We start from the raw sequence: 16743 nt of genomic DNA on the forward strand, positions 1-16743 counted from the left end.
AGAGTTGTGTTAAAGGCATTATCCCACGAATCGGGAGCGGTACGGATTTCCGATGGAGTATTCGTATACGGGGTCATAGATGATGGGGAGGAGGGTGATTCCGTTCATTTCTTCCTAATTGCCGTAGAAAACAGCCCGGAAGATACGGCTTCGAGCGTTCCGGCGCACCGTTTTCTACGACGAGTTCGATTGAAGCGCGCCAGTCCTGTGCAGCGCCGCATCTTCCGGGCCGTTTTTTACGGCAGTTAGGAAGAAATGGACGGAATCACACCCTTCTCCATAATCTACTATCCCGTATACGAATACTTCACCTGAAATCCGTACCACCTCAGATTCGTGGCGTGATGCCTTTAAAGAACGGCGCATCCCGGCTAAGATGAGGGGAATCGCGTCAGGCGATATCATCAGCTTGCCAATTAAGTCAAGTAGGTCAACACAGGGGTTCGTAAACCTCACACGGTTCTGAAATGAAGCAAAACGAGCGTTGGGACGTCCCAAGCAGCGGAGCGATAGAGACGATTTAAACAGTAGGTGATTCCAGTTTGATGGATTTTCGATCTTTATAAGGATAAGCCAGCCGAGCTTTTTTTCGGAATGATCCTCCCTTTCCCCATCGCTCTGGAGCTTGAGATCAATGGCAATTTGGTCACTTTATTTAGCTCGTTGTTTGTTCACCAAGTGAATATGACGTAAAACAAGCTCCTAACAAGGTACGCACATTAACAACAAAAAATGGCAAACCAATAAATACATAATGTACAACTGCGATGACGAGATCACTGAGCAAAACACAGATAGTGCTTACTGTAAATAATAGCACAGAAATGCAAAAAAGAAGAAATAATGCTGAACTATGAATGCGAATAGCGAAATTACTCGATGCGATTATGAAGATGGCCTAGGGAGTCGTTCACGAGACATTGAGCCTGAAAAAGTAGAGAAAAAATCAATAAAGTCGAATACAGTTAAGGTGTCCACTTAGGTCCCACAATCTTTTCTTTCTATTAGGTGCTCTTTGCTAATGCATTGTCTCTGTTCTTTACATATTTAGTCGAATAAAGCTTGATAAGCAAGAAAATTATAACGCCCCCTTATTCTAACGAGAACGAAAATTCCCCTCAAGAAGTAAAAACTAAACCTACATTGCGCTTTTTGGCATCGTGCCAATCCGCTAAAGCTGCCTTGTACTGGTCCGCTTTTTTACACCATTCACGTTGGCAAGACTTATAAGCTTGTAAAGAACGCGGCTGAGTGCATTCATCTGAAACCGGGGAACTTTTTCGGCGTAAAAGTCATTGGTGATCCATCCGCACTAACCGTGATCTACAACTAATCGATATTTGACCAGTTGTTTTCCGTTCGCAACGCATTCGTAGTCGGCGTTATCCTCCTTGGACACATTCATTAAAACTAAACCGCCATCGTTGGTGAAGAGGACACGGCTGGTTGAGGTGACGCTGGAAATAGGTGACTTGAGCGCGACTCCGAAAACTGAGTAATGCTCTCCAGGAAAAGTCCCACTCACAGATTTCCGTCACGCTTCCAAACAGCATCCGAGGTCCCATGGAAGTGTACAGTATCCCCCGGATACGCAGTTCTCGTGCGCGGTTTCGCCGACGCTGTGCACTCCGACGAGCCCCGCCCAGCCCAGGAGGAAATCCACCTGAAGCCGCAAATTAGCTGCGTAATTCTAACACCTGAACTACTCGTGATGACGTCATACCCCAAACTTTGTCCATGCGCTTTTTCGCGTGGATAGCAGGCCGATCTGGCGACATGCCAACTACAGTATGGATCGATCGCGCACAAGGCGCATGAAGGGTAGAGAGCGCAGCCGGCCAAGGTGAACTGACTGACGGCCGAGCGTGAAGCGAAGTACAGGAATTCTGGATTTAAAAATTTCAGGATGATTGTCACAAGGAATAAAAAAAATATGAGAAAAATCAACGCTTCTGAAAGTAAGCAAACCTCCTGGAAGAATCGCCATCGCCTTGACGGGACCTCCTACTGCTATAGTTCGTCGCTCAAGTTCTACCCACTTCCATGCGCTACCTTCGCGCCAATGCGACACTTTCCACAGCGTGTTGGAACTGAAATCCGCAACTTCGGAATTCCATAGCAAGATTTACATCGATTTGTTATCCTAGTTATCATTCATTATCACTTATTCTGGAATTTTCAACTCTTTTCCCTACAATTTGGAGAAAATTCACGTGATTTAAGAGAGGCAGTAGGTGTTTCTCAGCTAAAGCAAAAAAGTAAGGTAAAGTCCCAGAAAGGACTTATTTTCTTGGATCCAGTGCTAAGGAACTGTTAACTGCAGGCTCGCAGAGTAAAAACGAGATTGAGATTAAAAAAAGTTCATGAGCCTCTAGACTTTTTTTTTGCCATGGGAATGAAGTGTAGATGAACGAGAAAGCGAGGTGGAACCCAAAATGAGGTATAGTCGGGTCAAAACGACGTGAAGTTACGTAAGCGGTGGCGCTCGGAGCGGCGCGGTGAAGCGTAGCGGTCACGGTCGTGGTAGGACCACTACAACTGCAACGATGACTGGTGCTAGAAAGGGTCCACGTCGTATTGATCCGACTATATAATAGTACGGTACAATATACGGTACACGGTACTGGCTCTGAAGGCGTCTCTGTAAGAAATTCCCACGTCCTATTTTCATCTTTTCCAAATATAATATTCAGATCTGTAAAAATTTAGCCCACACCCCTTTTTCAAGAAAATCGGGATTTCCCTCACCGTCCATCCAAAGCGAAGATCACGTTCTGTTCACTACGCACATCTACAGCGATATGCGTGAAGATCACATCACGAGCGGGTACAATAGGCATGCCGCCTGCAAACTATCGATTAGGTCAGAGACACAGAGGAGATGGACGAAGTGCAACGAACCAGACACTGGCTCGGCCATCATCAAATGTGATTTGGCGAAGTGGAGGTCAGAGTCTGACAAGGTGTGTGAGTTGGAGACACACTGAAAGATACGCGTCAATTTGTCACGACAAAAACGATCACGTCCCGTCGACCTACCGTTCCAGGACGATGCTCCGGCACAGCGTCGGCTGGAAGCGGTAGCCAAGCCGGACTGGTTGGATCCAAGAAGAAACCGTGGTGAAAGAGCTGAAGAACGACTTTCAGAGAATAACCCTAACTTTCGATCGGTTAGGAAAGTCTAGATAGAACCAACCTGGTTGATATTCTTGAAGGAGAAAACACAGATTGCTGACGACACGAAAGCTGTCTCTGATGTGCTCATTGTCGCATAAAAAAGTGTATCATCGGAGGTTTCGACTTTGGTGACAGCTTCTGTAAAACAAAAATTCAGCCAATAGTAGGAAGAATTGGGAGGGGGTGGAGCTCAACGCTGCTGTGATTGGTTGATCACTCTTACTATCTTCTATTCTAAAATATGACACAGTAAACTACTGAAACCTAGAGGGATACAACTATGTTTGGGAAAAAGGACATCTGGAGGTTGCAGTGCCGCTGTGTGCTGATATAATTAAAAATGTGCGCGTGCACGAAAAAATCCACGAACTGCTGCACTTGAAGACCACAATTTAGTAATTAGAAGGGAGTAATTCCATATTAAGCAGTGTTTCTTCTAATAACACTACTATAATAGTAACAATATTATATATATATATATATATATATATATATATGGTTTATATTTATTTTATATAATTTAATAACAGTAACACTAATCGTATCAAACCCTTTCAAATCAAGGAAAAAATAGGCTACGGGGGCTTCAAAAAGGACTTACGAATCCTATCGAAATAGTACGGATACTGTGCCGAAATGGAGCAGTTCAGTCGTGCTTTCAAGAACGACGTCCACACCTGACGAAGAACAACTCGTCCACCTACATCCTTCTGAAAGAAATTTTTTCACCAGCCAATGTTTCGGACAAAAAAATATTACTCTGCGTCTCTGACTGTGCTCACCTTACAGACTCTGGCCACTCTGCTATAAACATTTCGTTCCAATCCGCCACTTTCTATTGCGATTTCACGGAAAAAGAAGTATACATGTTCGCCAACGTCAAAAGAACCAACAAATTGAGGCTCTGAAATTGTTATCTTAGAAAGAAAAATGTGAATTTATTCTTAGCAGTGGATCTTTACCTCAAAAAGAGGCACGTGAAAAAACATTCACGAAATTTTCACTGGAGTACTCAGTTCAACGAAATACTGCGCTTTAAAAGAAGGATAAAATCAAATAATAAGGTAAAAATTAGAAAATAAAATTAAAATATTAAAATACTAGATATTACTGCTGCTAATCACATTCCAACGTATCCATTGATGAACAATTTCCAGTTACAGTAACCCCAACGAGCCCACTGCGTAATTTCGAAGATCCTATGGAAGCTTATGGGAAAAGCTACGCCTATTTCGTGCGAAATTTCACGGCTCAGCACGTCGGTGCCGTATTTAAGTGAATTGACAGCGACCTAATCCAATCACTACGAATCCAAAGGCGTTCTATGCGACATCACCCGGATAAATCGATAAGCGCGCCAACAGAATTCTGCTCCTCGAACCAAATGCATCTAATCAATATTCGAAGAAAAATAGAAAGTAATAAAGTGGAAGGTTTTCTAAGTGATCGAGGGTGCTGTAGTAGATTTTCAGGATCAGGTACGCTGAATCTCATAAAAGTATAGTCGGATGGAAACGATCTGAAGCTTGGAGGTGCAGATGCGTGAACGGCGCGGTTGAGCAGGTAGATGCGGACGACTGCAGCGATGAGTGCGAAGCTTGCGAAGGTCCCACCTCGATTCCTACCGCTCGCTCCACCGCACCGCTTCGATTACGCAACTAAGCCAAGTTTCAGCTTGATACAAGCCGATTGTAGTGGCCTACACTCAACTCTCCTGGATTTTCCCGCTCAATTGGCGTCCGATTTGAGCGGAAAATTCCAGAATCGTCAAATAAACGAAACCACAAGAGTAATATCGATAATATAAATGAGTTTCATTAGAGAAAATTTTACGGAAACGTTGTCCTGATAAATTAATGCTGAAAGAAGGGCGGAAAATAGAGAAAATTATCCTGAAATTAGGAGGGTTCGCTTTAGTCGACGAGGCAATGGTGTGAGGCCACTCAGTGTATCTCAACTGGGCGCCAACGTAGATCAGAAAATGGGCGGCAACGAGATCTACTCCGTGACTGATCTGACCGTCGAAACTTCTGGACATCAATCCTCATTCTTTTTCAACCTCATCAAGCCTCAGCACTATTTTATAGAATTGACAAAAATTGGTGCGATATACATATGTGTAGAATTTGTTGCGATTTTTTGAAAAAAAAAAATCACAATTATAGCAAAAAAAGAACATAACCTTACGGGAATACAATAAAATCAACGCGGTGATAACATTATTTTCTCTTTGGATCCATCAATAGCAAATTTTATCCGTGGATTGATCAACACAAAAATTATTACGATGACAAACATTGGATCAATAAATTGCGGCTACCTTGATCGCCAATGTTCCGCTTTGAAATTTTTGACCTGCATCGTTTGAGCAAAAAAAATTCTGTAGGAACTTTTGACAATTATCCCATATTAATAATATTTTAATGGCAATGCGAATTTTGAGCGCTTACTTCCCCGCCTTATTTGAATATTTGTTTGTTTATTTTAATATTTTTAATGGGAGATTGACAAGATGTCAGATTGAATATAGTAAAGCTACTTAGAAGTTCATATTTGAAAATGTAATTAATTTCCAATCTAAAAAGTCCGTAATTGAGCCAAAAGATAGTGTGTCCAGAAAAAAACTAGACGCGCGAGAATTAGGGAATCGAGAAATGTCAATCAATCAATAAACATAATTAATATAATTAATAGTTGTAAACATGTGCTGCATATAGGGAATCAAATCGATTTCCTTCAAACTCGTCTCAGCTTCGGTTTTTTAAGCAGACCAGAACAACTAACTGTGTAACTAGAAAAATAATTACTGTATTAACTTGACTCAAATCTGCTCCTACCAAGGAAAGACGTACAGGGAGGGAATACAAATTTAAAAAAAAAACAGAGAAATAAAAAATAAATTCGAGAACTAGTTATGGATAAAAGAGGAAATAAATCACCAGAAGGACAAAACTAGAAATTAACGAAAAATCCAAAAAATTAAGGTAGAAGTCCCAGTTTCACAGTAAATATTTGAGGAAAATAACACGGCTACGAACATTCTAACAGTGCGTACACCGTAACCCACCGTTCAGCCATCGATTATCCGTGTAGACTGTCCTCATGCTCGAATAAACCTCTTTCCCCTTCTCCATCAATGCTGGTCGATAGATCAAATGATTCTCGCCGGCCATACCGGTTCGAATTCCGGAATACACGGACGGCAGCTCACTTGGATTACCCCATTCTAAACAAAGATGGTGATGACGTCATTATCGTCACGATGATCACGAACTGTATGAAATGATCGATACGATACGCGCCTACTATGACCGCCGTGGCGTTCACCGCCGGATCAGGTGCGCAGATTCCGATTTCGGTGCGCGGCTCCTGGCGATCTCGGAGGGTTACCGCGTCGAGAACTCGGATCTCAGGACGCATTCCTACGGAGGAGCATACCTGCAGACATGGGAACTGTAATTGCGATTATTTGTTTCTGTTTTAACCCGATTCCCTAGCACAGTACTTTTATCGCTGTTTAAAATAGCGGATTTACTAGTAATTATCGATTTCGGTGACGCAAACTTCCAGAATTCCTTAGTTTTTACTCCTCTGGACAAAAATTTCGGAATTTCTCATCGCTCACGTATACTCTCTCCTTGTTATCCTGTAGTGCCATGAATCTTGTCGACGGCTGACAGTCCTCGGCCGAGTTTCCCAACGCTCGACACTCGGACAACTCGGCCGGAGGCGTGTTGAGACGGAGATCAACGAACTAAACAGGGGAAATTGAGTCCGGAAGAAGTCCTTGAATTAATTGAAGTGAAAAAAAAACACTAGAACTGTACCAAATTTTCCGACGTGTCGTTTACATTGTATGCCCATAGCCGAAAAATTCGTCCACGTGCGCCAACAAACAACGAGGCGGAATTTGCATCAAGCACCAGGTTACGGTAGTCGAGATTTCCACGCGAGAAAAGGTTGTCTGAATAGAAGAATGTTCAATCAATGTAGGGTACGAATAAATGTTGATTTTTTGTCCAAATGTGTCAATGTTTGGTTTCGTTAGTAGTGGTCACATCAAAACAAACGCAAGATACTGTAGAATTTTCTAGTGAATAATTAACTACCACTGCACGTATTAATCCAGGAGAGAAAATTTCGTATGAAAATATATGATCGTAAGGAAATTGATTTTTTTTCTGAATGTCGGAACCAATTACCGTCTCTTTGACCTTCCACCTCAGACTAAAAAAAAAGGCGCCGCCGTGTGATACATAAAGGTCATTTTTGACCCCATCAAACTCAGCCGATCCTCCCGTCAAACGACAAGGTCGCGAGGAAATTGGTGACGTTAATGACTGCAGGGATGATAAATTACAAGGACGTTTCCTCGTGAGACCTACAACAACTCTTAAGTGTTCTCAGAAGTTTTCTCTTCATCAAAGGAAGGGAATCCTTCAATTTTCAAAAAAAAAAAGACATTTTCTATTCCGATCAGGGAATAGGAACCCTACTTCAAGTAGTATTTTTTCAAATAGTATTTTTATACATCTAGTAGTATTTTACTTATTGAGAGATTTTGCTTTAATAAAATATTTTATTTTATTTATCTAGTTATTTTTTTGCTAGAAAGAGATTCGGTCCTTGCTAACAGGCTAAATTCAAGTAACGCTATGGAGAACTGGCAGAAGAAGTGACAATTCAGTTCTAACGGCTTCTTAGGGCATCTTGAATGGTTCTGCTGAATTCAAATTGTCATTGACATCTATTCAAAGACCGAATTGTCATTGGTGTCGTCAAAAAAAAGCTAGAAATGATTATGACAATGACAATACAGTGACAAATCAAAAGCAGCACAAGAGAGGCGACAAAATAGTGATCAATGGTAGCATTCAGGTACAGCTGGCAAGCCAAGTTCGATTTAGGTAATTTTCATAATTGACAATGACAATGACAGCTGCAATTGTACAATGTTACCTGTATCTGGTAAAAAATGGGAGCCAAGTTGTTTACCCGATAAGTAATGACAATGACAATAACACAACAACCTTTTTTCTCCTACAATTTTTCTCTTAAGGGGTTATAAATGTATTTATATATTTTCTGTGTCATGTGTTATTGTTATTATTTTGTTATTTATATATTTAATGTCACCGTAGTAATCATAATGACAATAGTGGCTGGGCTTATTACAACTGAATAGATGTCAATGACAGTGACGGTCATAAATGACACAATTGTCGTCGTTACACAGCTGACAGTAATCTGGGCACAGTAGCAATGACATAACAAATCGATATAATGTCAAATCTGACAAAGGAACCGAAATACTGACCTATTGTTGATTTTGTTCCTTTTTTTGACACTACCAACGGGAATGATTCTCGTATACTTCTAGGAAGAGGGAAATGACAACGGCGAAAAAAAAAAGTCATTTTTTCTTCCTAGACATTCTCTTTTTTGTGAAATTGGTAGTGACTAGATATGAGAAAACGGAAAAAGAGGCAACACAACGCTGCAGCTTTCAAAGTGTCAGAAAAGAATCCAAAAAAAAATTAATATAACGGTAAAACTCCGCAGTAATCCAGGAAAAAGTGGCAACAAAACAGGGAAAGTGAAAATTCCTATTGAGGCCGAACCTCTATAAAAATTTGTAAATTTAGGTTAATTTGTCTTTAAGTCTAAAAATTTAGATTAATTTATTTTTAAATCTATGAATTTAGATTAATTTATCTTTAAGCGATAAAGGCAGTGGTAGATGTTGTAACTTTTATGACACCTCGAACACCTGCAGCAAAAAAAAAACAGGCGCCCTTCCTAAAACTGGGAAAATTTTTCTTTCAACAACAATTACGAATAAAACCAAAAAAAATCCACTTTTTGTCACTCAAAAAGAGCATAAGAGGGACACTGTGACAATGACAATCACAACAATGTCAAAAACAATAAATCCTATGCTGTCATTCTCTCCTGTCTGTCAAATAGCAGTTCTAATGACAATAGCAGATCATCATGCAATGCTATCAATGCATTTTCAATTGTAAGGACATGTACTATTCAGGAAATATTATTTCGCCCTGGGAAACGTCCATAAAAACCACGGAAAAAATAGCAGAGCCACTCAATACTACACGTATCTTCAACCGATACTATATCTGATCCATAGGGTATACAACACCCATCAAATCAATTTCGCGCTCAACGACAGTGCCTCCAATTCAATCGATACAAAATACTTGAACAGATCGGATTTCTTTGGACTCATACCTTAGTGAGAGAAATCAAGGAAGAGGAGGAACACTTGTAACTCTCTGTGATCTACAGCTATCAATAACAAAAAACAAAAAAGGCTAAATCCTGACCCCTCTGCGTCTCTAACAACCCTGGACACGAAATCGAGGTTAAAGAAACACGTCTTATGTACAGATTACGTCAAAAGTGGGCAATTATTCAGATGTCGACGAATTCGGCGCATTTCGGTGATCACCGGTGCGGAACGGAGCAGGGGGGAGTTTCTGGACACTATTTTCCATTTTTTTTACTCAGTAACCTTAGCCCATATGTCATAGATCCTCCAAGACTAATGCTGGGGTCTTAGCGCCCCAAATGATTTATTTATTCCCAGAAATAACAGCGCCACTGAAAGCCTCGTTCCCCTCTCAAATAGAGAAAATTTTGGAGCAGATCAAAAAAACTTAATCAGTGACTGAGCTAATCGATCAATTAGCAACCAGCATGGAAAAAAGAAAAATTAGGCAAAAATATCATGAAAAAGAAAAGATCATCTGAGTCTTCAGGCTTACACGAGGAACCCTCAACAAGAAAAGTTTAGTCGAAATGTAAATAATTGAAGGTTAAAATTTAGAAAAAAAACGACAAATCAGTTGCGCAAAATTCCCACGAAACATTAAAGAAAAACAAAAAAAAAACAGAAGAAAAATCAATACCAGGGGATTTCATGGGAGCGATATTCTAAGGAAAAGATGACCTCTTCGCATTTTATTGCTACGTTCGATAAAAGTCGTAGAAATTGGTACACTAACCAAATAATCCAGAACTTGCCAATTTTAACAGTTGTAGATAGTGTTAATTCTTAAAAAAAATAAGTGGAGACTAGATCAAGTGGATTTAAGTATCATTATCTTGACCATAACACAAAAACAACTTTTTCTGAGTAGAAATTTGTCAAAATTTAGGATCTACCGGATTAGTTCCAGAGGGTTTTACACGCGTTGAATTTCTGAGTACAATTTATAATTTCTGGCGGAAATGCCCAAACAGTTTGGAGACTCGTGGAAGATTCAGTAAGAGAGCATTTTGAAACAAATAGAAACGCAGAGAATTGGGAATCTGGAATAATTCATCTAATTTTTTCTGCACCACACAAGTACCGTATCCTACAGAAAAAAAAACGTTTCGATAAAGGTTAAGCACTTGTTGAAAACAGCGACTCGTCCTTACCTGGATGGCGATCGATAACACTCCAAGTAAGCTGGGCGAGGCAAAGAATCGAAAACCCCGTCAAAAGACGCCACATGATCTAACACAGTTCGCCTACAGTACCCTGTAGGTGTGGAACTTTGTGAATACAGTAGCCAGTGTTTAATTTGAAGTATAGCTAATAGGAGGAAGTTCGTCGTAAGCTGAACGGCTGGATGTGAGGCAGGAGAGGGCGCGGTTGTCTGAGGACGACGGCCGACACTATGTATAAGGGTACGGCCACGCGCAGCCGAACTGACAATGGAGGCGGGCTGCCCGTCTGGCTATGGATGGCCCACACTGGACGTATTGATCGCCCAGCGTAGGGCCTTTGAATCCGGAAGAAAACCCACAACGACCGCTTAGTAACGACCGTAACGACCACCTGCTAGTTGAACTTATTGCGCCCAGGCTGACTAGTGGAATTCGAGTTCATTGATTTAATGCCTATTGATCGATGGTAGGATTGAATAATGAATCCTTTCTGTAATTAGTACCATTGGTTCTACCAACACAAATTGAATAAGCATCGATTTTTTTAAAAAATTTTCCTTTGAACTGGAGATTTTATGGGTATCGATTTTCTCCTCAGCAAGCACAACTCCAAAGAAACCTCCTTACTCCAAAAACGAACTTTTGCCGCTGTGCTGCGGTAGCACCGGAAATTTTAAAACTTCAAATTTCAAATTCAAAATTCCCCCAGATATGGGCTATTATTGAAGTTCTCTTTACGTGAGTCCCTTGGAAGCGACCCGCGATCCTCAAAGAAAACGCGCTGATTCATGAATAACAGACCTTTTCCTCTGCGTCGCAGGCTGATCGATATCCAATAAGAAAGGGAGGGAAATTAATCACCACATTTCAAATCGCACATGTATTAAATAGGTATCGACCGGCCCCATTAGTATTCCCAACAATTTTTGTCGTTCTGCTACACGGTCGGACAATTAAACTGCAAAAAAAGCTGATTTTTAAATTTGTTCGTTCTTTTCCTGGATGGGACGTTATAGAGCTCGGATCATAGATTAAGAGTACGTGCTCAATTCCCCCTAATCGTCGCGAAATACAGCGTGAGAACCGGCTTAGTTTCTATGAAATATGTTAGAATGTGCCACCTTTATATACTTTCCGGTCCCCTCAGCAACATAGTCAGTGGTTTTACTTGAAAAGGCTGCCCTGAGGAGTCCTCATTGATTTTCGGTCCGCTCGTTGACGCGGCGCGTCCCAACCTACCTCGCAGGAACTAAGGCCATTTTTTCAGGATGATTAAGGCACTCGTAATCACAGAAAACGCCGGAACTCTTTATTGTCCCACAGACTCACCCAATTACGCCAATTTCATGTTGTGCTGCCTTTAATGTAGCACAACTCCTATAAGGTAGATTAACTTTTTTCGAGAGAAGCCATCCAGTATTCATTATTAGTTCTCGAGGTTGCTGTAGTTAATATTTTAAATTTATTTCGTTTATTTAATTTTAAAATGTATGCTTTAAAAATTTACTACAAAAATTAAGCAAAAGGAAAGAACAACAACATGAACAAACCCCTTACTTATCAGCAAGAATTAAATCACAGAGAAATCAACATATTGACAGAAGCAAGCTAAGATCTGGTGTTACTTTAAGCTGGATAACTTGTTCGCTTCGAAAACCTCTGAGGTTATGGTTTTTAAGTGCGAAAACGTAAGTACGTAATAACAGAAAAGCACGCGAAAAATCTTATACTCACGAAGAAAAGAAAGATTGAAATTAAAGGGAAAAGAAGGGGACCGATTGGGCACTATGTTATACATTCATGAAGGCGATTACGACAAGAATTTTCAATTTCACGCAAACCGTAACAGCAGGAAAAGGCAAAGGACAACGAAGAACTGGAGTAGTCCGGGAAGTTCCTAGAAAACTAGAAGCAGAAAAAAAGAATACATAATTAAGCAGTGAATCACAAGCATTAAGTAAATTCTCTAGAAAAAAGTTCGTCTGACCCTCACTGTAGTGAATTATACGCACTTACTATTAATGAACACCCGTATGGAAAAAGAAGCTTGTTACTGTATTGATCGTTGGAATTCATTTAAACGAGTCGATTTTTTTCAGCGCGATCCGAGCAGGGTATCCAAAGCCTTTACTCGATCTCCTTGGCTGGAAAGAAGTGCAGGGAACACTTGCTCGGCTGTGAATCCCATGCCAATCAGCTGTTCCGCAGTGTGGGCTCGTTGCACAACGGCCTAAATTAGGACGGAGTCAGTCGATGGTTTGTTTACGTGGGCTAGAAGCTAAAAATGGAATGGTTTTTCTACCCTTTTTACCCAAAATCAATCAAATAAGGGTTGCAGGAGCAATCAAAACATTACGCAGATAACCAAAAACTTAACAAGAACAATACCATCTCAACATAGATCCCTTGAAAACTATTAAAAACACTTGATCAATTTATTTTCCGCTCTTTTACTTTTTTTTTGTCTGAACAAAAAAGTCTTCGAGGATCGTGCAAATTCGATCATAATTAGATGTTAACTTCTACAGCTCATGTCCATGAATGACCTTTTTCACCATTCTCGTACTGTTTGGTTTAATTTGGAATCCAACTATACTGAAGACTGACGTTTGCTACTTCTGCGAACACAAATCTTGGACGACAAGAAGAACAAAATGGAGAAAGAACCATTAAAATGCGAAAAAAAATTCACTGCGGCTTCGAAAAAAAACTTTCAAAAAGGAAAAAACGCAAATCGATCATACTACTTCCGGGAAATTATTAAATTGCTTCAATTCTTTTTTTGAATAAATAAGATTTCAACGTTGAAATTTGAAAGAGCTGTCCTCTTGTTGACATCGATGTTTTTCTCCTATAAACCTACTTATTGGTACTACAATAAAATTACGAAAAAAAAAAACAACAAATTTTCTCTGAAACCCATTCCCATCACATAAAACAACTGCTCACAGATTATCGTTGGCCATTAATGACTCTCAATTAACAGATTCTCGACACATGCAGTATTCATGAGGTGGCGTGACTCGAGGTCACCACGCTGATATGCCGAAAGCATACAAACGCCGAAAGAGACGTCTCTCATAATCGTGTCATTTGCACACAACCTCGTTTATGTTTGCAGATTAATGTGATACGCTTGGTAACACACGAACTCAGTTAACAATGTACAGCAGTGAAGGGATGAGCAAACACAAAAAAAGACAAAATGAAAGGGAAACCCAGAAGAATAGGAAAAAAGAACTAGATGAAAGTGCAAAGAAGAAGAAAAAGCCAAAATAAAGAACCAGATGAAAAGTAGAAGAAATGAATTGTATTTTATCTATCTAGTAAAAATGAGCAGTTATCATCAAGGATATCAAGTGAATGACTACTAGCAAATATTGAGAAATGCTACTCAGAGAAAAAGGAGAAGGAGAGAGACAGGGGAGTCTTAATTACGGAATACGAACCTGTTTATCTGTTAAGCAGCTATCCAACAAAAATTTCACCGTATCAGCCACATCGACGCCTTTCTTTTCCAGTATACTCATGCCTTTCATGTAGTACTCAATCTGAAAATGTATCGATTCTGGGTTGATAGCACGGACAATGGACTACGAAAGGTCACTAGGAGCAATCGTAGGCGACTATCCTTGAAAGTAGACAAAAAACTGGACAAACGAACAAATGATAGATCTAGAAACTGTTGGAACTAAGAGTAAGCATTCAACTTGCTCTCAGATGTTCCTCAAACCGTCAATGAAGGTCTTCCACAGAAAAGACTACATTATAGTATTCAATTATAATAATTATATAATACTGACTTCCCAAATATACTAAGAAAAGCATGTAAAACTAAAGTTCCACCTAGTATGAGCTAGTTTTCTTGTTCCACTACTTGTTTATCCTGGACATAAATCGAAATGTATAGCAGAGCCAAAAGACACGAAACATAGTGCTGTCGCGTTAACGGTTGCGTTCGAAGCGATGCAGTGAAGCGTAGCGGTTAAGATCGTGGTGGGACCTTTGCTAGCACCATCCATCGCTGCAATGCGCGGTAGTCCCAACCCGATTCCAACCGCTGTCTCCACCGCGCCGCTTCGAGCGCGTACGCAAATGCACCGTGCTTCATATCTATTCCATATCAGATTCCCGCTCAAACGGCCTTACGCTGCGGCGCCCTTTGCTGATTCTTTTATCATTGCTAAACAGATCGAGTAGCTTGATCAATTGCAGCGCAAACTGAACCGTGGAAACCACAACGAAACGGAAAAAGTCCCATGGATGTCAATTATCCCTAGAAGTCTAATTTGAAAGAGAATTCAAGTAGACAATCGTATAGAAACCATATTCTCATTTTCATTTATATTCAAGGCTTTAGCGGAATCCTGGTAGGGGAGTAAAATCGGCATTTTCGCAGTCAACAAACAAATACGATTATCACACGCAAGTAAGACTCACATGCGGCAGTCGCTCCCTGGGAAGCCGTTCCATGGCCACGTTAACGAGGTTCTCACGATAGCCTTTCGTGAGAAGACGAATTCGTAAAGGCGACTCATGGTGAGCCGAATGTGGAGCGTTGCTACTGGGAGCTGTAAATCGAATTTTTTTTTGAAAGGAGGAAACATCAATAAAAACAAAGAAAAGTTAGGAAGGATCGGTAAAGATACCTGAATTGACTGGCTTATTGAATGTAGCCGTGCTTAGCTTACCGACTGAGGTAAGAGCGACGGTTGACTCCTCTGACTTTGACCGAACCTAAAGCGACAACGCCAAATGATCAAACGCCTTGACGGAGTCAGAAAAAGATGAGAAAAATAACAAGAAAATGACGTACGCCAAAGTCCAGCACGGGATATGGTGGAATCACTGTTGTTGTTGGCTTAGCACCATTTGTCAATGAATGAAGAGGTTTCAGTCCAATTTCTTGGTCATTAGATGTTGAATTTACGACTGGAGCTGATTCTGGACGAGACCCCAGACTAGCATTGCCCAAAATCTAGAAAAAAAAAGATACTTGCAACAACTACAAGTTGGAGAACGATCCAAAACTATTGGCGTACCTGACTTAGCGCTAATTTGTCGTCTATTGTTCTCCATTCTAGTTCATCGAAGACGGTACCGCGACCCTCAAATTCCTCGAAACTAAGCGGTTTTACTGTCGGAGCTAATGGTTGGGCAGAGGTTATCGGTGCCGGTGGAGGAGCACAGGGTTGAAGAACTTCCTGTTGGGTGAACTCACATAAGTATTAATTCGGATAAAGCAGAGTTACTATGCGTATAAGAGAAAGGTGCAAAAAATACTAACAGCAAGAATAGAACCAGCAAGAAAAGGCTGAATATGAATAAAAAAAAACAAATGTAATACGAGGATCTCGTCTGTATTTGTTGAAAAAAGGTTGAAACTCACATTAATCAGTGAAATAGATGACGGTGTAGGAGAACCAGTAGAAGAAACCCCGTTGGTAAAATCCCGTGGTGGAAGTTCCGGCTTTATCTCCGGCAAAGAGTTCGCCTCGTCAAATTGTTGTCGAGCTCGTCGTTCCGCATCGAAGGAATACTGAAATCCGAAAGAAGCAGTCAGCACAGAATAAAAAGTAGACAATCAGACATTTGTAACGATATTTCACCTTTCGAGACAGATCCCTCAAAACTAAATCTACTTATCCAGTAAGTTAGCTCCGTGGGCTCCATATACATACGTCCCAAGATTTCAAAAGGAAAATTTCTTGGAAGTTTTTATTTCACATGACTCATAGCTCATGCGGTCGTGAAAAAGTTAACGGTATTGGAGCAGTTGTTTAAAGAAGTATGAAAAAAGGTATCAATGTAATTAGAAACAAGACACAACACCAAAAAAATTATAAGGCAATTTCAAATTCAGAAGAATGGAAGAAAAGAAATCCTAGAACAATGGAACTAACCTGGATTTCGTTCAGAGGCGGAGGTAGCGCTATCGTTGGCAAATTGACTATAGGTGGTGGGTAAAATCTTCGACCAATTTCCATAGGAATATCTCTTAGATAGTCTAAACACATTTCAATCTGAGGATATATCGAATATCACACGAGCAGGGAATTCTAGCTACAAAATTCTTTAAAAATTACCTTGGTATGTGTTCGAATAACTCAT

At 40.4% G+C, this 16743-nt stretch overlaps 2 protein-coding genes across 2 annotated transcripts; both read right to left on the bottom strand.

The window, feature by feature from the left end:
• Positions 1 to 872: 872 nt before the first annotated feature.
• On the bottom strand, positions 873 to 10696 carry RB195_004126 (uncharacterized protein; the record flags this gene model as incomplete). The annotated part of the gene is made up of 17 exons (XM_064179377.1): positions 873 to 926; positions 1143 to 1261; positions 1318 to 1457; positions 1526 to 1663; positions 1724 to 1886; positions 1969 to 2090; positions 2749 to 2845; positions 2902 to 2983; positions 3040 to 3129; positions 3197 to 3315; positions 3779 to 3887; positions 3960 to 4081; positions 6245 to 6403; positions 6480 to 6615; positions 6803 to 6931; positions 7005 to 7141; positions 10621 to 10696. 17 exons carry the CDS (start codon positions 10694 to 10696, stop codon positions 873 to 875), a joined length of 1992 nt encoding a protein of 663 aa, XP_064033120.1.
• A 2031-nt stretch (positions 10697 to 12727) lies between these two features.
• On the bottom strand, positions 12728 to 16743 carry RB195_004127 (uncharacterized protein; the record flags this gene model as incomplete). The annotated part of the gene is made up of 9 exons (XM_013436391.2): positions 12728 to 12862; positions 14082 to 14183; positions 15073 to 15203; positions 15282 to 15369; positions 15449 to 15610; positions 15675 to 15836; positions 16022 to 16171; positions 16536 to 16639; positions 16719 to 16743. The coding sequence occupies 9 exons, from the start codon at positions 16741 to 16743 to the stop codon at positions 12728 to 12730; spliced, it is 1059 nt and encodes a 352-aa protein (XP_013291845.2).

The sequence above is a fragment of the Necator americanus genome, chromosome I (genome assembly GCF_031761385.1).
Source record: "Necator americanus strain Aroian chromosome I, whole genome shotgun sequence".
Classification (NCBI taxonomy): domain Eukaryota; kingdom Metazoa; phylum Nematoda; class Chromadorea; order Rhabditida; family Ancylostomatidae; genus Necator; species Necator americanus.